General features: G+C 43.9%; 1 protein-coding gene across 4 annotated transcripts in view; it reads right to left on the reverse strand.

The window, feature by feature from the left end:
• LOC109872023 (laminin subunit alpha-3) overlaps positions 1-26,117 on the reverse strand; it is a 104,682-nt gene that overhangs the window by 37,513 nt on the left and 41,052 nt on the right. For 2 of the 4 annotated variants that reach the window (XM_031807366.1, XM_020463099.2), the window contains exons 11-23: positions 24,286-24,336; positions 20,253-20,300; positions 10,258-10,392; positions 10,036-10,170; positions 9,703-9,837; positions 9,137-9,274; positions 6,744-6,802; positions 5,496-5,595; positions 1,825-1,877; positions 1,480-1,585; positions 1,108-1,207; positions 696-852; positions 115-283 (exon numbers count right to left, since the gene is read on the reverse strand). In XM_031807366.1, the coding sequence (XP_031663226.1) occupies positions 115-283; positions 696-852; positions 1,108-1,207; positions 1,480-1,585; positions 1,825-1,877; positions 5,496-5,595; positions 6,744-6,802; positions 9,137-9,274; positions 9,703-9,837; positions 10,036-10,170; positions 10,258-10,392; positions 20,253-20,300; positions 24,286-24,336 (1,386 nt within the window). The remainder of the gene's footprint in view (positions 1-114; positions 284-695; positions 853-1,107; positions 1,208-1,479; positions 1,586-1,824; positions 1,878-5,495; positions 5,596-6,743; positions 6,803-9,136; positions 9,275-9,702; positions 9,838-10,035; positions 10,171-10,257; positions 10,393-20,252; positions 20,301-24,285; positions 24,337-26,117) is intronic. The other 2 variants (XM_031807368.1, XM_031807367.1) reach the window with 2 other exon arrangements.

The raw sequence follows: 26,117 nt of genomic DNA on the forward strand, positions 1-26,117 counted from the left end.
CAACAGAGGAGAGCAGAGCTAGCCTGGTCCCATGACCACAGGAGTAGGCAAGACAGCACAAACAGATCTGGGACCAGGCTATAGCCGAGCAGAGGGGAAACACCCATCACTTACAGTCACAGCAAGTGTGAAAATCAGGCTCGTCCACCACCAAGATCCTGGCTCGAGCTCGCCCCCTATCCCGCCGCCCCTGTGTGGGTCTGCGGGGGGTAGTGGTGACGTAGCGAACCATTATGTGGAAGGGGCCGGGGAAGCCCACAGCTAACGATAGGATCACCTCTGGCTGAGGAGAAACAGGGGTGGCACCTTATTCCCTATATAGGGCACTACTTTTGACCAGAGCCTTGTCAAAAGTAGTGCACTATACAGGGAATAGGGTGCCATTTCTGACACACACCAGGGTTAGGACTGACTGGGAGAGTGGCCTGCTACTGTACAGCCGACAATCACTCCAACACACTCAAAAGAAATACACTACCACCACAACAATCACCACAAAAGCCAACACCATCCACCAAGCATATTCATCATAAGAAATGCCTGTAGCAGCATCTAGCACTTCTACAAAGAATGTACACCAGAAATGAGGCTTAGAGAAGAAGGGAAAAAAAGCCACTATTAAATAATCAAGATGTCAAGCAGGTCAGGCAGGAACAGGTTTAAGGTCCACCTATCAGCATCATCATGTGTCTTACCTGCGCTGGGGACATGATGGCGTAACCTCTCCAGCTGAATCCTGGGAACGTCTGGGGGTCGTAGCCGAAGCGTACGGGCCTGGCGTTGGGGGTGATGCCATCCTCCACCTCATACCTCAGGTGGTGCAGGCTGGGGAAGTAGTAGTTAGGTGCTGGCCTGGTACGGTCAGACAGGAGGGGGAGAAGGGGTGGAGGGAGAGAGAGTAAGAATAAAACACTTGAGCAATGTTTCATATGTTTGGAACATAATCATGGCAGTCATGATTTAGAATGCATGAAATCTGAGGTTTTAGGATTTTCTGTTTGTTTCTTGCCATTCATCAGCATTTAACAACATTTGCTCCAATTCGTGTGAGAACTTAAGCAGCATGTCAAAAACATGTCATTGTGTTTAGTTTCCGTCCATCCTTACTCAGTGCAGGTGCGGCCCACTACGTTCTTCCGACACTGGCACTGTCCAGACATCTCATCACACCCTCTGCCTATGGCTCCTCCCACATCACACTGGCAGCCTATCGGAGAGAAGCAGCAGGTCAATCAGGTCTTTCTGATTAACACACAACCATAACTGATCATGAGGTCAAGCCGTGACCCGAGGTTAACTACGCTTCTATTACTCAAACAATGTTTGGTCAAGAGTGACAATCTCTGTAGAATAAGAAAGGCGCACCCTGCACTGTGAAACATTCAAAGGCTGAGTCTCAACCCATTAGTTAGTTGGATAAGATAAAGGCCGTGTGTTCATAGGAAGCCCGTCTGGTTCATGTTTGTTCAGCTGACTCACCTTGACAGCCAAAATAGTTCCTCTTCTGCAGCAGGTAGTAGCCCTCCTTGCACGTGTCACAGGTATGGCTGCACACGTCGGGCTTGCAGTAACACTGGCCACTTTTCTACAAAAGGAGTCCGTGTTGAAGTTAACGGGGAACTGCCAGCGATAGGTGAATGTTACCAAGTTAAATTGGGATTTTTAGTCGTGCAATAAAGGAATATATCCAAGACAAATGGACCTCCTAGTTAAACAGTAAGCAATTGATGGTTAAATTATTTACAATCAGTTAGTACCATTGTGCTGGACATACTGTGTCAGCATCATAAGGCGGTATGAACAGACAGAGGTAGACAGACATACCTGTTGACACTCTCCTACCCCACTCAGGGTGCCTTTGACGCCACAGCGACACTCTGGGAGAGAGACAGGAAGCATAAAGTGAGAAAGTCTCCAAACTAATGAGTCACACATTATTATTCAGTGATGCAACGACAATACAATAAACGCAGAAGCAGAGACATTCTAGAATACAAGCGCTGTAAAAGGGAAGATGAAAAGTTGGGAGAGCGAGAGAGAGAGATAAAAGAGGGGGGATAAACTCTGATTACAGGATTCCAGAAGCAACAAAAATCTTCTGAGCTGCACATATCCACATCAAAGGGACCAGGGGAGCCACTGCTCTCTCTTTCTCTCCCTCTTTCAGAGGACAAGCCTCAGTATCCGTTCAGCCACATTAAAACCCGAGGCATTTCTGGAATATTAAAATCTCTTCTTCCCTCCATCCATATGTCTCCTGGCAGCAGGCAGGCGGTGGTGATAACATTCTTGCTGCAGAGTAGAGCTGTAACTCTAGACAGGTATCTGGACAAAGCCTGCGGCTGTTCCTACACTGCACCGGCTGGTTGAGAAGAAAGTCAGCTCTGAATTATGACGATGACGAAGGCGATTTTAGGGCACATATTTCTTTAAGCAAGGGGTATTCTCATTTTCTTTTCCCCCCTACAACTGACACCTGTATCCCACCTCGACTGGGAGGTTATTGTTGCACTGGCAAAGATGTCCTCCTTTTCCAATCAAAAAGCATTTACCTCATGGAACCACAAAGTTTTAGTGACACTGCTGTTAACAGAGCACCACATTGAGAGAAGAGAACCACACTTTTCCATTGGGTGCTCTGTGTTACCATGTTTTCCCAAAACATCCTTAGGAGGGACAGAAAGAAAGAGTTGTTTCTGACATGCTGCCATGTCTACTGGGCGAAGAGGCAGAGTGGTTTCTGATGTCAGCACTTCCTCAGGTTTAATAACACCGGTTATCTAATACTGCTGAAAACACTGCTGATTGCTGCCTGCTCCACACGCAGGTGTGCAGTGCAACCCAGATTTCTGGAGGGATTGGAGTTTCTCTTTTTCTTTCTTTTCAGGTTTTAACAGACCGGGACACTCAAAAAGAAACACTATACTGTTACCAAGTATAGTACCAGTCAAAGGTTTGGACACACCTACTCATTCGAGGGTTTTTCTTAATTTTTTAAAACTATTTTCTACATTGTAGAATAATAGTGAAGGCATCAAAACTATAAAATAACACATACTGTATGGCATCATGTAGTAACCAAAAAAGTGTTAAACAAATTTAAATGTATTTTAGATTCTTCAAAGTAGCCACCCTTTGCCTTGATGACAGCTTTGCAAACTATTGGAATTGTCTCAACCTGCTTCATGAGGTAGTCACCAGGAATGCATTTCAATTAACAGGTGTGCCGTGTTAAAAGTCAATATGTGGAATTTCTTTCCTTCTTAATGCGTTTGAGCCAATCAGTTATGTTGTGACAAGGTAGGGGTGGTATACAGAAGATAGCCCTATTTGGTAAAAGACCAAGTCCATATTATGGCAAGAACAGCTCAAATAAGCAAAGAGAAACTACAGTCCATCATTACTTTAAAACATGAAGGTCAGTCAATACGGAACATTTCAAGAACTTTGAACGTTTCTTCAAGTCGCAACTGGCTCTCATGAGGACCGCCACAGAAAATGAAGACCCAGAGTTACCCCTGCTGCAGAGGAGAAGTTCATTAGAGATACCAGCCTCAGAAATTGCAGCCCAAATAAATGCTTCAGAGTTTAAGTTACAGACACATCTCAACATCAACTGTTCAGAGGAGACTGAATCAGGCCTTCATGGTCAAATTGCTGCAAACAAACCACTACTAAAGGACACAAATAAGAAGAAGAGACCTGCTTAGGCCAACAAACACGAGCAATGGACATTAGACTGGTGGAAATCTGTCCTTTGGTCTGATGAGTCCATATTAGAGATTTTTGGTTTCAACCGTCATGTCTGTGTGAGATGCAGAGTTGGTGAACGGATGATCTCTGCATGTGTGGTTCCGACCGTGAAGTATGGAGGAGGAGGTGTGATGGTGATTTGCTTGCGAGACTGTCAGTGATTTATTTAGAATTCAAGGCACACTTAACCAGCATGACAACCACAGCATTCTGCAGCGATTACTCCATACCATCTGGTTTATGCTTAGTGGGACTATCATTTGTGTTAAAACATGACCCCAACACACCTCCAGGCTGTGTAAGGGCTATTTGACGTAGAAGGCGACTGTTGGAGTGCTACATCAGATGACCTGGCCTCCACAATCACCCTTGAATGAGTAGATGTGTCCAAACTTTTGACTGGTACTGTATATCAAATTGTCCTTTTCCAACAGACTAATTAGCGATGGATGAAACATTGATTTTACATCAGGATTTCTGTTGTCTGATGCAGCAGATATCAGTAAAGTAATGTTAACCCATTGTTCTGTACCATATGTGCTGTAACCAAATGCATGCTTTTCAACCGGTCGCTGCCTGCACCCGCATGCCCGACTAGCATCACCACCCTGGATGGTTCCGACCTAGAATATGTGGACGTCTATAAGTACCTAGGTGTCTGGCTAGACTGCAAACTCTCCTTCCAGACTCATATCAAACATCTCCAATCGAAAATCAAATCAAGAGTCGGCTTTCTATTCCGCAACAAAGCCTCCTTCACTCACGCCGCCAAGCTTACCCTAGTAAAACTGACTATCCTACCGATCCTCGACTTCGGCGATGTCATCTACAAAATGGCTTCCAACACTCTACTCAGCAAACTGGATGCAGTCTATCACAGTGCCATCCGTTTCGTCACTAAAGCACCTTATACCACCCACCACTGCGACTTGTATGCTCTAGTCGGCTGGTCCTCGCTACATATTCGTCGCCAGACCCACTGGCTCCAGGTCATCTACAAGTCCATGCTAGGTAAAGCTCCGCCTTATCTCAGCTCACTGGTCACGATGGCAACACCCATCCGTAGCACGCGCTCCAGCAGGTGTATCTCACTGATCATCCCTAAAGCCAACACCTCATTTGGCCGCCTTTCGTTCCAGTACTCTGCTGCCTGTGACTGGAACGAATTGCAAAAATCGCTGAAGTTGGAGACTTTTATCTCCCTCACCAACTTCATACATCAGCTATCTGAGCAGCTAACCGATCGCTGCAGCTGTACATAGTCTATTGGTAAATAGCCCACCCTTTTTCACCTACCTCATCCCCATACTGTTTTTATTTATTTACTTTTCTGCTCTTTTGCACACCAATATCTCTACCTGTACATGACCATCTGATCATTCATCACTCCAGTGTTAATCTGCAAAATTGTAATTATTTGCCTACCTCCTCATGCCTTTTGCACACATTGTATATAGACTCCCCCTTTGGTTTCTACTGTGTTATTGACTTGTTAACTGTTTACTCCATGTGTAACTCTTTGTTGTCTGCTCACACTGCTATGCTTTATCTTGGCCAGGTCGCAGTTGCAAATGAGAACTTGTTCTCAACTAGCCTACCTGGTTAAATAAAGGTGAAATAAAAAAATAAAAAAAATATAAAAAATATCCAACTAGTCTATTCATGAACACTAGAAAAACTGGCTACAACACATAGAATGGGACGAGGCTTCAGTCGGTTGGGGTCACATGTAGGTCACCAACCTATACAGCCGCTGGGGTTCTCTGTCGCCAGGTTCCAGTAGAGAGGTTTACACATGTCACACAGTGTTCCCTCCACGTTGGGCAGGCAGCCACAGGAACCCTGTGTCAGGACGACCCACATAGACAGACAGACATAGTAATGTAGAAAAGAGTCAACGCAAATGCTAACATCAGCTTAAATGCCAGCAAATGTCAAAGTATGTTTTTCCCTCAGAGACAATCTAACAGTCCCTTCTTTTGGCACTGGAGGTGCCTCGGGAACAGTATGTTATGAAGCAGACAGCTTGGAATGATTTAGAGATGGATACTTGACTCAGCATCACATGGAGACACAGTATTGGCTTGGTACTCAGCATTAAGGAGAAGGATTGGTGTAAGGCCTTGCCACAGACTAGTGTCCTGTCCAGGCGGTGTACTGGCGTATCAAGCTTCAGAAACCAGAGATAGGCTTCTACCTTACAGGCTGTCCTGGCTGAGACAAGGCTATTTACTTACTTACAGCATATTGGAGAACACTGTTTAAAAAGTAGTAGCTTTAATGTGGAACAAAACCCTAAAACAAAAGATTACACTTAACCTAAATCCAATTGTTCCAGTTGTGTAATACATTTCAATAACTATTCACAATGTTAATGACGTTTCCTTTCCAACTCAACATTTCACACAAGCAAACTCCCAAGGAAGAAAAATTGTCAAATCAGCTTCTGGAAATCCTGCGTTACTGGAGCATTGATACAGCCAGGCCGTGTTTCGTTATTTTCTTTTAATGGAAGGAAGTCGCTTTTCCTCTTTTGATTACAGTTAATTGTCATTTCCAGTGGGAGGTAAAAAAAAAAAACACTTCCTTGTAAACATTACCGGATACGGGGTTTAGAAATACTGTTATCAGATGTAGGAATGTGAATAGAGCACAGGAGGCTGCTGAGGGGAGGACAGCGCATAATAATGGCTGGAATGGATTGAATGGAATGGTATCAAACACATTATTCCATTCCAGCCAATACTGTGAGTCCGTCCTCCCCAATTAAGTTGCCACCAACCTTCTGTGGAATAGACACATGTGAACACACCAACTGATGATCACAGGCCCTTGTTTTATGACTGCAGGTACTCCCATTGCCTCAGCTACTAAAACAATCCAGATAAAAGAGGCTGAGAGTTTGCCATGTTGGGGAAGGCAAATACATCTCATAAAGTAAAGTAAAGATTTCTCAGTCAGCCATGTTGTGGGAGGCATAGGCTACGTACCGTTTGTGGATCTGCTGTGCTGACCTCTGACCCTGCTGGGTTACACTGGGTGATGGAGGCTGGAAGAAACAATGTAAATGTTTTCCCCTCAACCTACGACATGAATCTTTTCCCCTCAAACTCCACTCTGGACCTCAAAGCCAGTTCCACTGAATGTTTTCATTGTTCCCCTCTAACACAGGGACTGATTTAGACCTCCTGACCTCCTGACCTCCTGCTCTATATGTATCAACTGGGCACCAAATGTAACTAAGTGGCAAGTGTGCTAATGTAATAAGTACAGAACACTCCCAAAAGCAATCAATTGCAGAACTGTAAAACTTCACCCAAATTCTAATTTTATAAAGAGGACAGACAGCTTTGCTCTAAGCATACATTTACAGAACAGTACTTTGTTAGCAAGGTCTGGACTTGAAGTAAACCTGTACCACTAGGCTGGATATGAAAACAATCTCCACACTAATACATTTTAAACATTGAATAAACCACATTGTGACAACACCCCCCTGTGAAACACAACCATCTCCCGTGGGGATGCCACATCTTAGGACCACCTCTATCTCCACATCACAAAGACGGTTTAGGTTACAGGTAGCCAATCAAAGTGTCTAGAGTATAGAGCCCGTGGTCTTGTGGGAACACACCCGGTTTCTACCACATACAGTTGAAGGCAGAAGTTTACATACATCTTAGCCAAATACATTTAAACTCAGTTTTTCACAATTCCTGATTTAATCCCAGTAAAAATTCCCTGTCTTAGGTCAGTGAGGATCACTACTTTACTTTGTTAAATGTCAGAACACTAGTAGAGAGAATGATTCATTTCAGCTTTTATTTCTTTCATCACATTCCCAGTGGGTCAGAAGTTTACATACACTGAGTTAGTATTTGGTAGCATTGCCTTTAAATTGTTTAACTTGGGTCAAATGTTTTGGGTAGCCTTCCAGAAGCTTCCCACAATAAGTTGGGTGAATTTTGGCCCATTCCTCCTGACAGAGCTGGTGTAACTGAGTCAGGTTTGTAGGCCTCCTTGCTCGCACACTCTTTTTCAGTTCTGCCAATAAATGTTCTATGGGATTGAGGTCAGGGCTTTGTGATGGCCACTCCAATACCTTGACTTTGTTGTCCTTAAGCCATTTCCCCACAACTTTGGAAGTATGCTTGGGGTCATTGTCCATTTGGAAGACTTATTTGCGACCAAGCTTTAACTTCCTGACTGATGTCTTGAGATGCTGCTTCAATATATCCACATAATTTTCCTCCTCATGATGCCATCTATTTTATGAGGTGCACCAGTCCCTCCTGCAGCACCCCCACAACATGATGCTGCCACCCCTGTGCTTCACGGTTGGGATGGTGTTCTTCGGCTTGCAAGCCTCCCCCTTTTTCTTCCTAACATAACGATGGTCATTATGGCCAAACAGTTCTATTTTTATTTCTTCAGACCAGAGGACATTTCTCCAAAAAGTATGATCTTTGTCCCCATATGCAGTTGCAAACCGTAGTCTGGCTTTTTTTATGGTGGTTTTGGAGCAGTGGCTTCTGCCTTGCTGAGCGGCCTTTCAGGTTATGTCGATATAGGACTCGTTGTACTGTGGATGTAGATACTTTTGTACCCGTTTCCTCCAGCATCTTCACAAGGTCCTTTGCTGTTGTTCTGGGATCGATTTGCACTTTTCACACCACAGTACGTTAATCTCTAGGAGACAAGGCGCGTCTCCTTCCTGAGCGGTATGATGGCTGCGTGGTCCCATGGTGTTTATACTTGCATACTATTGTTTGTACAGATAAACGTGGTACCTTCAGGCATTTGGAAATTGCTCCCAAGGATGAACCAGACTTGTGGTCTACAAATATTTTTTTAGGTCTTGGCTGAATTATTTAGATTTTCCCATGATGTCAAGCAAAGAGGCACTGAGTTTGAAGGTAGGCCTTGAAATACATCCACAGGTACACCTCCAATTGACTCAAATTATGTCAATTAGCCTATCAGAAGCTTCTAAAGCCATGACATTTTCTGGAATTTTCCAAGCTGTTTAAAGGCACAGTCAACTTAGTGTATGTAAACCTCTGACCCACTGGACTTGTGATACAATGAATTATAAGTGAAATAATCTATCTGTAAACAATTGTTGGCAAAATGACTTGTGTCATGCACAAAGTAGATGTCCTAACCGACTTGCCAGAAATTTGTGGAGTGGTTGAAAAACGAGTGTTAATGACTCGAACCTAAGTGTATGTAAACTTCCGACTGTATGTCCTGACCCCAGAGACCATGGTTTCGATCTCTGTGTCCACCCTCTCCCTCTAATTCTAACCTGTCTAAATAAAGCACAATAATATGAACGGATAATAGAAAAGAAAGAAAGTGTCTAGTGAGGCAGGGAGGTTACCTGAACACTGAGGGAAGCGGAAGCCTGACCCGGCACAGCGATCACACTGCTGTCCCACCACCCCAGGGCGACACAGACACTGGCCTGATACTTGGTTACACATGGAGTCATAGGAACCCTCCCCTAAACACTGGCAGGCTAGGGAGAGAGAGAGATGGAGAGGGACTGTGAGATGTCTCATGTGAGAATGATATGGCTTAGCATTCACATCAAATGTCTCCGACATACTGGAGTGGGCCAAGTTTGCCGTTGCTTTCTGAGTATTGTTTTGTTCAAACAACCCTGGGTCAAGAATAGAAATAGAATGACTAGATTAGATTATATTTCTACTGGGTAAATGAGTGTGAATGAGTGTTGGGATTTACATGTTATTGTGGGTGAATCAAGGTATGTAGCTCTACAGAGCTGAAGAGGAGGCTACATTAAGCCCTGTGAGATTATGCCCATCGGTTTTTCAAACAGCAGCAACAGCAAGGTCATGGAAAGGTCACTGTGGGCATATCAGTGTCTGCAATACAGTAGCCCTCCCATGGGTGCGGCCAAAACAAGAGGATTAAAACACGTACAGGCACAGTCTGGGTATCCATAGTAACCAGGGGCACACTGGTCACATTGACTTCCGAAGTAGTTGACACGGCAACGGCACTGTCCGCTGGGCCCACAGACCCTGTCAGTCACACCTGCACCGTCACAGCGGCACACTGAAGTGGTGGGAAAGTTTTTACGGTTTACATCAACTACAGGTTGATTGATTTTTGTCAACAATTAAACAAAACAATTGATTTTCAAACAACTTGAACTTTCGTGAGGTCATGTTACGTGGTAAAATGAACTTCAAAGAGGATGACAATTGTTGATCTATTTCAGTTGTGGTTTCATGAGAGGGAAAGGTTTCTCACCTTGGCAGTTAGGAAAGGAGTGGTAACCTGGTCGACAGCGGTCACATCTCTCGCCCTCCACCCCTCCACGACATACGCAGCGCCCTGATGCGTCACACATCTCCAGCACCGAACCACTGCCGTCGCACACACACTCTGAACAAACACAAAGATACAATGCAGAAGACACATGCTATTTGAGGTGTGGTTTGGTGAGAGGGAGGTGGGCGACAGGTTTCTCACCTTGGCAGTTAGGGAATGAGTGGTGCCCTGGTCGACAGCGGTCACATCTCTCACCCTCCACACCATCACGACAGATGCAGCGCCCTGACGCATCACACAACTCCAGCACTGATCCACCGCGGTCACACACACACCCTGAACACACACATACACAAAAATACTCATGTCAGATGGCACACAATCTCTGAATACACAAAATACCCCCTTTTAGCTCACATTTCAACGCAGAAAAGTTAGATTTAGGCTCAAACAAACAATGGGAAGCCCCACAGTCTTTCCCACGGCATGTGCCATGGTCAATGAGCCCTTCTTTGGCACTGTTTAACAGCAGGATATGACAAATGCATCTCTGTTAACCATATTTACACTGGCACTGACTGTGCCACTGGTGGCACTAAGGGTGACAGACTGGTCAAGTCAAGCCTGGCAGAGAGAAGCATGCAAGATCTTGGCTGGTGGTTGAACTGGGCACATGGGCATTGGGAGTCAGAGAATACCTCCATTGTTTTATTTCCCCCTACCAGCTCGCTCCTTAAAAATAAAAACAGCCCTCAGACGGCTGAAGATGAAATTCCTTCTCGGAATGGATGAACACTGGATGAACATAAATGATTGTTGTTGCCCACATTCCTAGACAAACAATGAAAATAAATATCGGAGACGGAGGCAGACAGAATCAAAGAACTGGTATTTATATCCTCGTTTCAAAAAAAAAAAAAAACATCTTTCCAATCTGGCTTTTTTCCTTTAAACTGATTCCAGCAAGAGAGAAAAAGTGGGAATTCAAAATCCAATCAAACGCTATTGGTCACATACACATATTTGGCAGATGTTATTGCGGGTGTAGCAAAATGCTTGTGTTCCTAGCTCCAACAGTGCAATAATATCTCTTCAATACACAACAATACACACATATCTACAAAAGTAAACGAATGGAATTAATTGGTTGGTGATCATTGCTAGACAACCATTTTCAAGACTTGCCATAGATTTTGAAGTAGATTTAAGTCAAAACTGTAACTCGGTCACTCAAGAACATTCACTGTCTTCTTGGTAAGCAACTCCAGTGTAGATTTGGACTTGTGTGTTAGGTTATTGTCCTGCTTAAAGGTGAATTAATATCCCAGTGTCTGTTGGAAAGCAGACTGAACCAGGATTTAGCCCGTGCTTAGCTCCATTTAGTTACTTTTTTTTATCCTGAAGAATTTCCCAGTCCATAATGATTACAAGCATACTCATAACATGATGCAGCCACCACTATGCTTGGAAATATGGATGGTGGTACTCAGTAATGTGTTGTATTGGATTTGTCCCAAACATGAAACTTTGTAATCAGGACAAAAAGTGAATTGCTTTGCCACATTTTTTGCAGAATTACTTTAGTGACTTTGTACAAACAGGATTCATGTCTTGGAGTACTTAAATTCTGTACAGGCTTCCTTCTTTTCACTCTGTCATTTAGGTTAAAATGGTGGAGTAACTACAATGTTGTTGATCCATCCTCAGTTTTCTCCTATCACATCCATTAAACTCTGTAACTGTTTTAAAGTCACCGTTGCACCATTGGCCTCATGGTGAAATCGCTGAGCGGTTTCCTGTATCTTTGTAGTGACTGGGTGTATTGAAACACCATCCAAAGTGTAATTAATAACTTCAACATGTTCATAGGGATATTCAATGTATTTTAATTTTTTATTTTACTTATCTACCAATAGGTGCCCTTCCTTGCAAGGCATTGGAAAATCTCCCTGGTCTTTGTGGTTGAATCTGTGTGTGAAATGAACTGCTCGACTGATGGGCCTTACAGACAATTGTACGTGTGGGGTACAGAGATGAGGTAGTCATACAAAAATCATGCTAAACACTATTACCGCACACAGAGTGAGTCCATGCAACTTATTATGTGACATATTAAGGATTGTTTTACTCCTGAAGTTATTTAGGCTTGCAATAACCAAAGGGGTTGAATACTTACTGACTCAATACATTTCAACTTCTCATTTTTTATTAATTTGTACAAATAAAATAAAAAACATAATTCCACTTTGACATTATGGGGTATTGTGTGCAAGTCAGTGTAAAAACAAAATCTACATATAATCAATTTTACATTCAGGCTGTAACACAACAAAATATGGAAAAAGTCAAGGGGTGTAAATACTTTCTGAAGGCACTTGTAAAAGTATTCACCCACTTGGCGTTTTCCAATTTTGTTGCATTACAACCTGTAATTTAAATGGATTTTTATTTTGGATTTCATGTAATGGACATACACAAAATAGTCCAAATTGGTGAAGTGAAATGAAAAAAAAACTACTTCAAAAAATTCTAAAGAATACAAAACAGAGAAGTGGTGCATGCATTTGTATCCACCCCCTTTGCTATGAAGCCCCTAAATAAGATCTGGTGCAACCAATTACCTTCAGATGTCACATAATTCATCAAATAATGTCCACCTGTGTGCAATCTAAGTGTCATATGATCTGTCACATGATCTCAGTTCACATACACCTGTTCTGAAAGGCCCCAGTGTTGGCAACACCACTAAGCAAGGGGCACCACCAAGCAAGCGGCACCATGAAGACCAAGGAGCTCTCCAGACAGGTCAAGGACAAAGTTGTGGAGAAGTACAGATCAGGGTTGGGTTATTAAAAAAAATCAGAAACTTTGAACATCCCACGGAGCACCGTTAAATCCATTATTAAAAAATTGAAAGAATATGGCACCACAACAAACCTGCCAAGAAAAGGCCACCCACCAAAACTCACGGACCAGGCAAGGAGGGGATTAATCAGAGAGGCAACAAAGAGACCAAAGATTACCCTGAAGGAGCTGCAAAGCTCCACAGCGGAGACTGGAGTATCTGTCCATAGGACCACTTTAAGCAGTACACTCCACGGAGCTGGGCTTTACGGAAGAGTGGCCAGAAAAAAAGACATTGCTTAAAGAAAAAATAAGCAAACACGTTGTGTTCGCCAAAAGGGCATGTGGGAGACTCCCAAAACATATGGAAGGAAGTACTTTGGTCAGATGAGACTAAAATGTAGCTTATTGGCCTTCAAGGAAAATGCTATGTCTGGCACAAACCCAACACCTCTCATCACCCCGAGAACAACATCTCCACAGTGAAGCATGGGGGTGGCAGCATCATGCTGTGGGGATGTATTTCACCGGCAGGGACTGGGAAACTGGTCAGAATTGAAGGAATGATGGCTGGCGCTAAATACAGGGAAATTCTTGGGGGAAACCTGTTTCAGTCTTCCAGAGATTTGAGACTGGGACGGAGGTTCACCTTCCAGCAGGACAATGACCCTAAGCATACTGATAAAGCAACACTCGAGTGGTTTAAGGGGAAACATTTAAATGTCTTGGAATGGCCTAGTCAAAGCCCAGACCTCAATCCAATTGAGAATCTGTGGTATGACTTAAAGATTGCTGAACACCAGCAGGAACCCATCCAACTTGAAGAAGCTGGAGAAGTTTTGCCATGAAGAATGGGCAAAGATCCCAGTGGCTAGATGTGGCAAGCTTATAGAGACATACCCCAAGAGACTTGCAGCTGTAATTGCTGCAAAAGGTGGCTCTACAAAGTATTGACTTTGGGGAGGGGGGGGGGGGTGAATAGTTCTGCGCACTCAACTTTTCTGTTTTTTTTTTATTATTTCTTGTATGTTTCAAAGTGGTAGGCATTTGTGTAAATCAAATGATACAAACCCCCCAAAATACATTTTAATTCCAGGTTATAAGGCAACAAAATAGGAAAAATGCCAAGGGGGTGAATACTTTCGCAATACACTGTATATGGTGGGATTTATAGACATTATAGACACACATTATAGTGTGTGGACAGAATATGTAGTATACCCGAAGGATACGTAGGATAGAATAGTATATGTACAGATATAGTTAAATAGGATAGGCCTTGACTAGAACACAGTATACAGTGCATTCGGAAAGTATTCAGACCTCTAGACTATTTCCACATTTTAATACGTTACAGCCTTATTCTAAAATTGATTAAATAGTTTTTTCCCCCTCATTAATCTACACACAATACCCCATAATGACAAAGAAAAACTCGTTTTCCGAAATGATTGCACATTTATAAAAAAAAAAAGATCTGAAAAATAACATTTACATAAGTTTTCAGACCCTTTAATCAGTACTCTGTTGAAGCACCTTTGGCAGCGATTACAGCCAAAGGTTGTCTTCTTCAGTATGACGCATGCTTGGCACACCTGTATTTGGGGAGTTTCTCCCATTCTTCTCTGCAGACTCTCTCAAACTCCGTCAGGATGGATGGGGAGCGTCGCTGCACAGCTATTTTCAGGTCTCTCCAGAGATGTTTGATTGGGTTCAAGTCCGAGCTCTGGCTGGGCCACTCAAGGACTTCAGAGACTTGTCCCGATGCCACTCCTGCGTTGTCTTGGCTGTGTGCTTAGGGTTGTTGTCCTGTTGTCCTCTGGAGCAGGTTTTTATAAAGGATCTCTCTGTGCTTTGCTCCGTTCATCTTTCCCTCGATCATGACTAGTCTCCCATTCACTGCTGCCACCACCATGCTTCACCATAGGGATGGTGCCAGGTTTCCTCCAAATGTGATGCTTGGCATTCAGGCCAAAGAATCTTGGTTTCATCAGACCAGAGAATCTTGTTTCTCATGGTCTGAGAGTCTATAGGTGCCTTTTGGCAAACTCCAAGCGGGCTGTGCCTTTTTACCAAGGAGGGGCTTCCGTCTGCCCAGTCTACCATAAAGGCCTGATTGGTGGAGTCCCTCAGAGATGGTTGTCCTTCTGGAAGTTTCTACCATCTCTACAGAGGGATTCTAGAGCTCTTTCAGAGTGACCATTGGGTTCTTGGTCACCTCACTGGCCAAGGCCTTTCTCCCCCAATTCCGCAGTTTGGCCGGGCGGCCAGCTTTAGGAAGAGTCTTGGTGGTTCTAAATTTATTAAGAATGATGGAGGCCAATGTTTTCTTGGGGAGCTTCAATTGCTGCAGAAAGTTTTGGTAACCTTCTCCAGATCTGTGCCTCGACACAATCCTGTCTTGGAGCTCTACGGACAATTCCAAGTCCACCTGAATTTACCACAGGTGGACTCCAGTCAAGATGTAGAAACATCTCAAGGAAGATCAATGTTAATAGGATTCACCGGAGCTGAATTCTGAGGCTCATAGCAAAGGTTCTGAATAAATAAGGTATCCGTTTGTATTTTTTTAATAAATTAGCAAAAATGTCTAAAAACCTGTTTTCGATTTGTCATTATGGGGTATTGTGTGTAGATTGATGTGGGGAAAAACACATTTAATCAATTGTACAATAAGGCTGTAACATAACAAATGTGGAAAAAGTCAAGGGGTCTGAATACTTTCCGAATGCACGTAGGCAGCAGCCTCTACAGTGCAGTATTGTGTGGTAGCCAGCTAGTGACTAAAGCTCAGGTCAGGGTACTGGGCGGAGTCTGACAAGTGGTGACTATTTAACAGTCTGATGGCCTTGAGTTTGAAGCTGTTTTTCAGTATCTTGGTCCCAGTTTTGATGCATCTGTACTGACCTCGCCTTCTGGATGGTAGCGGGTTTACAGGCCGTGGCTCAAGTCCTTGATGGTCTTTTCGGCCTTCCTGTGACACCGGGTGCTGTAGATGTCCTGGAGGTCCTGGAGGGCAGGCAATGTGCCTCCGGTGTTGCGCACCCACCCTCTGAAGAGTCCTGCAGTTGTGGATGGTGCAGTTGCCGTACCAGGCGGTGATACAGCCCAACAGGATGCTCTCAATGGTGCATCTGTAAAAGTTTGTGAGGGTCTTAGGGGCCAAGCCACATTTCTTCAGCCTCCTGAGGTTTAAGAAGAGCTGTTCCGCCTTCATCACCGCAATGTCTGTGTGGGTGGACCCTTTAAGATTGTCAGTGATCCGTACGCCAAGGAACTTGAAGCTTTTTCACTTTCTCCACGTCTATGTGGATGGGGGCGTGCTCCCTCTGAGGTCTCCTGAAGTTCACGATTGGCTCCTTCGTTTTGTTAACGTTGAGGGAGAGGTTATTTTCCTGGCACAACTCTGCCATGGCCCTCACCTCCTCCCCGTAGGCTATCTCGTTGCTGTTGGTAATCAGGCCTACCACTGTTGTATTGTCTGCAAACTTGATGATTGAGTTGGAGACGTGCACGGCCACACAGTCATGGACGGACAGGGAGTACATGAGGGGGCTGAGCACGTACCCTTGTGGGGCCCCTGTGTTGAGGATCAGCGAAATGGAAGTGTTGTTGCCTAACGTCACTACCTGGAGGAGGCCTGTCAGGAAGTACAGGACGCAGTTGCCCATGGCGGGGTTCAGACCCAGGGCTCCGAGCTTAATGATGAGCTTGGAAGGTACTATGGTGTTAAAAGCTGAGCTGTAGTCTATGAAAAGCATTCTTACATAGGTATTTCCTCTTGTCCAGATGGGACAGGGCAGTGCGATGGAGATTGCATCATCCGTGTATCTAATGGGCCGATATGCTGTCTCAGCCTCCAGTATTTATGCTGCAGTAGTTTATGTGTCGGGGGGCTGGGGTCAGTTTGTTATATCTGGAGTACTTCTCCTGTCCTATTCGGTGTCCTGTGTGAATCTAAGTGTGCGTTCTCTAATTCTCTCCTTCTCTCTTTCTTTCTCTCTCTCGGAGGACCTGAGCCCTAGGACCATGCCCCAGGACTACCTGACATGATGACTCCTTGCTGTCCCCAGTCCACCTGGCCATGCTGCTGTTCCAGTTTCAACTGACCTGAGCCCTAGGACCATGCCCCAGGACTACCTGACATGATGACTCCTTGCTGTCCCCAGTCCACCTGGCCATGCTGCTGCTCCAGTTTCAACTTCCACCTGACTGTGCTGCTGCTCCAGTTTCAACTGTTCTGCCTTATTATTATTCGACCATGCTGGTCATTTATGAACATTTGAACATCTTGGCCATGTTCTGTTATAATCTCCACCCGGCACAGCCAGAAGAGGACTGGCCACCCCACATAGCCTGGTTCCTCTCTAGGTTTCTTCCTAGGTATTGGCCTTTCTAGGGAGTTTTTCCTAGCCACCGTGCTTCTACACCTGCATTGCTTGCTGTTTGGGGTTTTAGGCTGGGTTTCTGTACAGCACTTTGAGATATCAGCTGATGTACGAAGGGCTATATAAATAAATTGGATTTGATTTGATATGCAAATTGCAGTGGGTCTAGGGTGTTGGGTAAGGTGGAGGAGATATGATCCTTAGCTAGCCTCTTAAAGCACTTCATGATGATAGAAGTGGGTGCTATGGGGCAAGTAATTTAGTTCAGTTACCTTCACTTTCTTGGGTACAAGAAAAATGGTGGACCGTGCTTCTACACCTGCATTGCTTGCTGTTTGGGGTTTTAGGCTGGGTTTCTGTACAGCACTTTGAGATATCAGCTGATGTACGAAGGGCTATATAAATACATTTGATTTGATTTGACATCTTGAAGCAAGTGGGGACAGCAGAGTTGGATAAAGAGAGATTGAATATGTCCGTAAACACTCCAGCCAGCTGGTCTGCACATGCTAGGGATGCCGTCTGGGCTGGTAGCCTTTCAAGGTTTAACATGCTTAAATGTCTTACTCACGCTGGCCACGGAGAACGAGAGCTCACAGTCCCGGGAAGCGGCGGGGGCGGCAGTGTGTTTTCATCGAAGTGGGTGAAGAAGATGTTTAGCTTGTCTGGAAGCAAGATGTCAGTGTCCGCGGCGTGGCTGGTTTTCCCTTCATAATACGTGATTGTATGGAGTCCCTGCCACCATAGGTCTTGTGTCTGAGCCTTTGAATTGCAACTCCACTCTGTCTTTGTACTGACATTTTACCTGTTTGATTGCCTTACGGAAGGTTTGTATTCAACCATATTCCCAGTCACCTTGAAGTGGTTAAAATGCAGTGGTTTGCGCTTTCAGTTTGGCACGAATGCTGCCATCTATCCACGTTTTTTGGTTTGGATAGGTTTTAATCGTCACGGTGGGAACAACATCTCCGATACACTTCCTGATAAACTCAGTCGCCATGTCAGTTATGTATCAATGTTATTCTCAGAAGCAACCCGGAACATTTCCCTGTCCATGTGATCAAAACAATCTTGAAGCATGGATTCTGATTGAGCAGACCAGAGTTTTTGATGCGCGAGTAGCACAGTCAATGTGTTGGTAAAACTTTGGTAGCATTTTCTTCAGACTTGCTCTATTAAAGTCCCCAGCTACAATAAATGTGGCTTTCAGCATGCGGTTTCCAGTTTGCACAAATTCCAGTGTAGTTCCTTGATAGCAGCCGTGGTATCGGCTTGATGAGGAATATACGCGGCTGTGATGATGACTGAAGAGAATTTTCCAGGGAGGTAATGCGGTCTGCATTTGATTGTGAGGTATTGTAGGTCGGGTGAACAAAAGGACTTGAGTTCCTGTACGTTACCACAATCACACCATGAGTAGTTAATCATGAAACATACAACTCTTTCATTGTCCCGGAGAGTTCTTCATTGCTGTCTGCGCGATGTACTGGCAAGAGAGACATGATTCCATGAAAGAGTATGTTACTGGTGTCTCTATAGAAGGAGATCCTCACCCTGAGCTCGTCTACATTATTGTCAAGGGACTGAACATTAGTGAGAAATATACTTGAAAGTGGTGGATGGTTTGCATGCCTCCTAAGTTGGACTAAAAGTCCACTCTGAATACCTCTTTTCCGCCGGTGGTGTTTTGGAGCAGCCTCTGGAATAAGTGGAATCACCTTGGGGGGTACGAACAAAGGATCCAATTCAGGAATGTCAGTTGAAATGCTGGTGAGTTACCACTGCTCTGATATTCAAAAGTTATTTCCGGCTGTATGTAAGAATACAACAAACTTTCAGAGCTAATAATATGAGAAATAACAACAACAAACAAAATACTATAAAATTGCTTAAAGAGCCACGAACAGGGAGGGGGCCGTAGCTATTAAAGAATGTATGTTAGTTTTTCCCTGAACCATCCCAGCTGACCAGTGGTATTATGGGAAGAAGACAAGGCAACTATTGGGGACGTCAGTCAAAACCCCATGAAAGAATACATGCTGATACTGGAGCCAGCAGCATACCACCCTGCATCCCACGGCTGGCTTGATGCCGGAGCTAAACAAGGATGGTCCTGGTTGGTTCCTGAATGGGAGACTAGATGGTGTTGGAGGGCCAGTAGGAGGCACTCTTTCTTCTGGTCCCCAAAAATATATATATTTATACCAGTGCCCCAGGGCAGTTATTGGGGACATTTCCCTTCGTAGGGTGCTGTCTTTCAGATGGGACATTAAACAGATGTTTTGACTCTCTGTGGTCACTAAAGATCCCATGGCAGTTATCATAACAGTAGAGGTGTTAACCCTGGTGTCCTGGGTAAATTCCCAATCTGACCCTCACACCATCATGGGCACTTACTCATCCCCAGCTCCCAATTGGCTCATTCATCCCCCATGTAACTATTCCCCAGTTCGTTGCTGTAAATGAGTATGTGTTCTCAGTCAATTTACAGGGTAAAATATCCCAAGATCTTGAAATAATCAGATGAGTACACGCTGCAGTTGGCAAAGTTAAACAGTTATTATGTCACACGGAGAGTCTCATTTCATTTAAATCACATACAAGCATTTTTGTCTAATCAACATAAACGTGGCATACTGTGGATTACTGTAAACCCAATACTGTATGGTTATATTCTCACTGTCTGGATCGACACAGTATACAAACATTAACTAACCTCTGTCATCTGCAGACAGTAAGAGCTATAAAAACCCTTTGACACCTAAACCCATTTGGACTGAATGATCCGCTAAAAGGTCTAGTAATCCACTATTTTATGACCTATCCTAACCCTATTTAACTCAACCTGACAAACAAGAGCCTCACTCCCGTAGAGGTATCAGGAGCCCGACTGCCTTACAGGAGTCAGAGCTGAGGCACGATAAAAACTGTTAGTGTAGTGAAGTGTAGTCTAAACACACTCACGTTGACAGCTGGGTGCTCCGAAATAACCAGCAGGGCAGGCAGTGGGCTCTGTGGAGAGAGAGGAAGGGAGTGATGAAGAGAGCGAGAGAGTGTGAGGGAGGGAGAGAGAGAGAGAAAGAGAAAGAGTATTGCGTTATTTTTTTCCGATATTGAATCGATTCTGACTGCAAGTATCGATTAAAAAAAAGAAGATAGGTGCTTAATGTGTTACTGCACCAAAACTCTGGTATTTCTCCTCCTCTAGCTTGTTATCCATCTTCTTTTTAAGCCAACATGTTTACAGCTCTTTTACAAGACTGATCAAAACTAATGTACTCATGGTTCCCTCTTGTCCCTCTGCAGCAGACATGGTGAGCAATATGTTTAGAACGTGGAATCGCAATAAAATCAAAGTGCCAAATCGCAATACATAGAGAATAGTGAGAATCGCAATACATATCGTATCGGGAGCTAAGTATCGTGATAATATTGTATTACAGTTGATACACTAAAGTTAAACTCATCAGCTCTATCACTTTTGATCAGAAAAACAAGATCATAATCAGAGTGATCAGACTACCATACTGTACAACAAGTGAACATGGGCAGTTTATGTTAATAAACATGTTTAATTGTCACATACAATAGATAGGTGCAGTGAAATATAGCGCCCCTAGAGCAAATTAGGGTTAAGTTACTCGCTCAAGGAAACATCAACAGACTTTGACCTTGTTGGTTTGAGTATTCGATACAGCGACATTTTGGTTACTGGCACAACACTAACCGCTAGGCTACCTGCTGCGCTTTATGTGGTCATCAAATCAAATGTTATTTGGCACATGCACCGTGAAATACTTTCTTACAAGCCCTTAACCAACAATGCAGTTAAGAAAAATAAGAGTTAAAAAAAATATTTACTAAACAAACTAACGTTTTTTTTAAATTACAAAGCTATATTTACAGGGGTACCGAGACACTGTGCGGGGGTACAGGTTAATTGAGGTTATTGATGTAATATGTACATGTAGGTAGGGGTAAAGTGACTATGCCTAGATAATAAAACAGCGAGTAGAAGCAGTGTAAAAAAAAGGGGGTCAATGTAAATAGTCCAGGTAGCCATTTGATTAGATGTTCAGCAGTCTTATGGCTTGGGGGTAGAAGCTGTTAAGGAGCCTTTTGGACCTAGTCAAAGTGCTCTGGTACTGCGTGCCATGCTGTAGCATAGCGAACAGTCTATGATTAGGGAGCTGGAGTCTTGGGCAATTGTTACGGCATTCCTATGACACCACCTGGTATAGAAGTCCTGAATGGCAGGACGTTTGGCCCCAGTGATGTACTGGGCTGTACGCACTACCCACTTAGTTTAGTGATGAGCTTTGAGCGCACATAGAAGTCATTTAGCTCGTCTGGTAGGCTTGTATCACTGGGCAGCTTGCGACTGGGCCTCCCTTTGTAGTCTGTAATAGTTTGCAAGCCCTGCCATATCTGACGAGCGTCAAGAGCCGGTGTAGTAGGACTCAATCTTAGTCCTGTATTGATGCTTTCCTTGTTTGATGGTTCATAGTAGGGCAAGTAGGGCAAGTAGAGAATTCTCTTTGAAAGCGACACTTCTACCCTTTAGTTCAGTGTGGATGTTGCCTGTAATCCGTGGCTTCTGGTTGAGGTACAGTGGGGCAAAAAAGTATTTAGTGAGCCACCAATTGTGCAAGTTCTCCCACTTAAAAAGATGAGAGAGGCCTGTAATTTTCATCATAGGTACACTTCAACAATGACAGACAAAATTAGGGGGAAAAATCCAGAAAATCACATTGTAGGATTTTTTATGAATTTATTTGCAAATTATGGTGGAAAATAAGTATTTGGTCACCTACAAACAAGCAAGATTTCTGTCTCTCACAAACCTGTAACTTCTTCTTTAAGAGGCTCCTCTGTCCTCCACTCATTACCTGTATTAATGGCACCTGTTTGAACTTGTTATCAGTATAAAAGACACCTGTCCACAACCTCACAGTCACACTCCAAACTCCACTATGGCCAAGACCAAAGAGCTGTCAAAGGACACCAGAAACAAAATTGTAGACCTGCACCAGGCTGGGAAGACTGCATCTGCAATAGGTAAGCAGCTTGGTTTGAAGAAATCAACTGTGGGAGCAATTATTAGGAAATGGAAGACATACAAGACCACTGATAATCTCCCTCGATCTGGGGCTCCACGCAAGATCTCACCCCGTGGGGTCAAAATGATCACAAGAACGGTGAGCAAAAATCCCAGAACCACACGGGGGGACCTAGTGAATGACTTGCAGAGAGCTGGGACCAAAGTAACAAAGCCTACCATCAGTAACACACTACGCCGCCAGGGACTCAAATCCTGCAGTGCCAGACGTGTCCCCCTGCTTAAGCCAGTACATGTCCAGGCCGTCTGAAGTTTGCTAGAGAGCATTTGGATGATCCAGAAGAAGATTGGGAGAATGTCATATGGTCAGATGAAACCAAAATAAAAATAAATTGTAAAAACTCAACTCGTCGTGTTTGGAGGACAAAGAATGCTGAGTTGCATCCAAAGAACACCATACCTACTGTGAAGCATGGGGGTGGAAACATCATGCTTTGGGGCTGTTTTTCTGCAAAGGGACCAGGACGACTGATCCGTGTAAAGGAAAGAATGAATGGGGCCATGTATCGTGAGATTTTGAGTGAAAACCTCCTTCCATCAGCAAGGGCATTGAAGATGAAACGTGGCTGGGTCTTTCAGCATGACAATGATCCCAAACACACCGCCCGGGCAACGAAGGAGTGGCTTCGTAAGAAGCATTTCAAGGTCCTGGAGTGGCCTAGCCAGTCTCCAGATCTCAACCCCATAGAAAATCTTTGGAGGGAGTTGAAAGTCCGTGTTGCCCAGAAACAGCCCCAAAACATCACTGCTCTAGAGGAGATCTGCATGGAGGAATGGGCCAAAATACCAGCAACAGGTGTGAAAACCTTTTGAAGACTTACAGAAAACGTTTGACCTCTGTCATTGCCAACAAAGGGTATATAACAAAGTATTGAGATAAACTTTTGTTATTGACCAAATACTTATTTTCCACCATAATTTGCAAATAAATTCATAAAAAATCCTACAATGTGATTTTCTGGATTTTTTCTCTCATTTTGTCTGTCATAGTTGAAGTGTACCTATGATGCAAATTACAAGCCTCTCATCTTTTTAAGTGGGATAACTTGCACAATTGGTGGCTGACTAAATACTTTTTTGCCCCACTGTATGTACGTACGGTCTCTGTGGGGATGACGTCATCGATGCACTTATTGATGAAGCCGGTGACTGATGTGGTGTACTCATCAATGCCATCGGATGAATCCCGAAACATATTCCAGTATGTGCTTGCAAAACAGTCCTGTAGCTTAGCATCTGCATCATCTGACCACTTCCATGTTGAGCGAGTCACAGGTACTTCCTGCTTTTGTTTCTGCTTGTAAACAGGAATCAGGAGGATAGAATTATTGTCAGATTTGCCAAATGGAGGGCAAGAGAGAGCTTTGCACTAGTCTCTGTGTGTGGAGTAAACGCGGCCTACAGTTTCCCTCTGGTTGCACGTGACATGCTGGTAGAAATTAGGTAAAATGGATTTCAGTTTTCCTGCATTAAAGTCCCCGTCCACTAAGAGCGTCACCTCTGGGTGAGCATTTTCTTGTTTGCTTTATGCAGCTCGTGGTAGTTTGCAAGCCCTGCCACATCCGACGAGCGTCAGAGCCGGTGTAGTAGGATCCAATCTTAGTCCTGTATTGACGCTTTGCTTGTTTGATGGTTCGAGGGCACAGCAGGATTTCTTATAACTGTCCAGGTTACAGTCCCGCTCCTTGAAAGTGGCAGCTCTACCCTTTAGCTCAGTGGGGACGTTGCCTGTAATCCATGGCTTCTGGTTGGGGTATGTGCGCACGGTCATGGGCCTGTTCCGGTATGAGTAGTAAATCCTTTGCGTCCAACTGTTTGTTAGATTACATTACACTGTGGTTAATTATAGCATCACGTACCCACTATAGCAGCACTTACCTACTATATGGCCTGCAGGAGATTTGGTGGTGGGCTGGTAGATTGGATATCCTGGTTACAAAGAAAAACGTATGATCAATTTCAACACCATGAATATCTTCAGTGTCATGAGTGCATTGCTCTACTCCAGTAATGTTGCAATCTACACTACATGACCAAAAGTATGTGGACACCTGTTTGTTGAACATCTCATTCCAAAATCATGGCAATTAATATGTAGTTGGTCCCCCCTTTGCTGCTATAATGGCCTCTTCTAGGAAGGCTTTGAAATAGATGTTGGAACATTGCTGCGGGGACTTGCTTCCATTCAGCCACAAGAGTATTCGTGAGGTCGGGCACTGATGTTGGGCGATTAGGCCTTGCTTGCAGTCGGCGTTCCAATTCATCCCTAAATGTCTTCGATGAGGTTAAGGTCAGGGCTCTGTGCAGGCCAGTCAAGTTCTTTTGCTGACCTTGCTTCCAGAGGAAGTTTGGAACTCGGTAGTGAGTGTTGTAACTGAGGACAGACGCGCTTCAGCACTCGGCAGTCCTGTTCTGTGAGCTTGTGTGGCCTACCACTTCGCAGCTGAGCCGTTGTTGATCTTAAACGTTTCCAAAAGAACAGCACTTACAGTTGACCAGGGAAGCTCTAGCAGGGCAGAAACTTGACGAATTGACTTGTTGGAAATGTGGAATCCTATGACGGTGCCACGTTGAAAGTCACTGAGCTCGTTAGTAAGGCCATTCTACTGTCAATGTTTGTCTATGGAGATCGCATGTCTGTGTGCTCGACTGTATACACCTCTCAGCAACAGGCGTGGCTGAAATAGCCGAATCCACTAATTTGAAGGGGTGTCCACATACTTTTTTATATATAGTGTATATGTGGTACTAAGAACAAGGTAAGAGCTAGTAAGAAATACATTTAATTGAAAACCCCATGTAAATGCTAAACGATGCAACATGATTTGAATCAGAGTGATTTTTCCCTAAAGCTGTCTTCATGAGCTTTAATTCAAAGACCAAAAAGAAAACCTCCTGGCAAATAGAGATGGCATCAATGTATAGCAGCCCACCCCAAACAAATAACCTTCATTACTTCCAGGGAGTTTAATAAGAAGTATGAACTGGCCTGGCGCACACCCAAAAGTTGGTAGAGGTCTACATGTTTAGACTGCTCTTAGAGCGCTCCAAGAGATAAAAAAAAAAAACTGTTTTTAATAATCACATCCAGTAATAAATCTGTCTTGTATTAATAAAATGCCAACCCTAATTATTTATTCCACATTAAATCTTCTGTTTATATGACAACGTAAAGCTAACGAAACACCTGGGTACGATTATTCACTCATTACATTTTCTGTATTAAACCTCCGGCATAAAACGTTGCCATGATAGGTTTAGTTAATGATTGGTGTCTTCCATCATTAAACCAACGGGACAATCAAGATAATATACAGACCCTTCCGTTTTACTGTGGTTGGCATGATTCAAGTATTATATGGGGTTGAGTAGGGTGGATGTGGAATGAGGCCAGGAGTCAGGAAGACATCCAGTTTCACTTTTCTATGGGATTGGATTGTTCCCGAGAACACCCGTTAAACAGATTCCAGATTTAGAATCTCAGTAAACAGTGAGGAATAAGGACTGGCGCCTATGACGAAGAGGGCCCCTTGGAGATGAACATGGCATCGTTCAAATAGCAACTGTACAACATCTCTTACTCAATATGTGTCCCAATATGAAGTACTCCTATCATGGATCCTTTCAGAAAATAGACATTTTGTGAGAGTTTGGCAGGCATACTGTAATGCTGATCTATTCTTCTAAACACATTGTGCGTGACACATGAT

The sequence above is a fragment of the Oncorhynchus kisutch genome, linkage group LG27 (assembly GCF_002021735.2).
Source record: "Oncorhynchus kisutch isolate 150728-3 linkage group LG27, Okis_V2, whole genome shotgun sequence".
In the NCBI taxonomy this organism is placed as follows: Eukaryota; Metazoa; Chordata; class Actinopteri; order Salmoniformes; family Salmonidae; genus Oncorhynchus; species Oncorhynchus kisutch.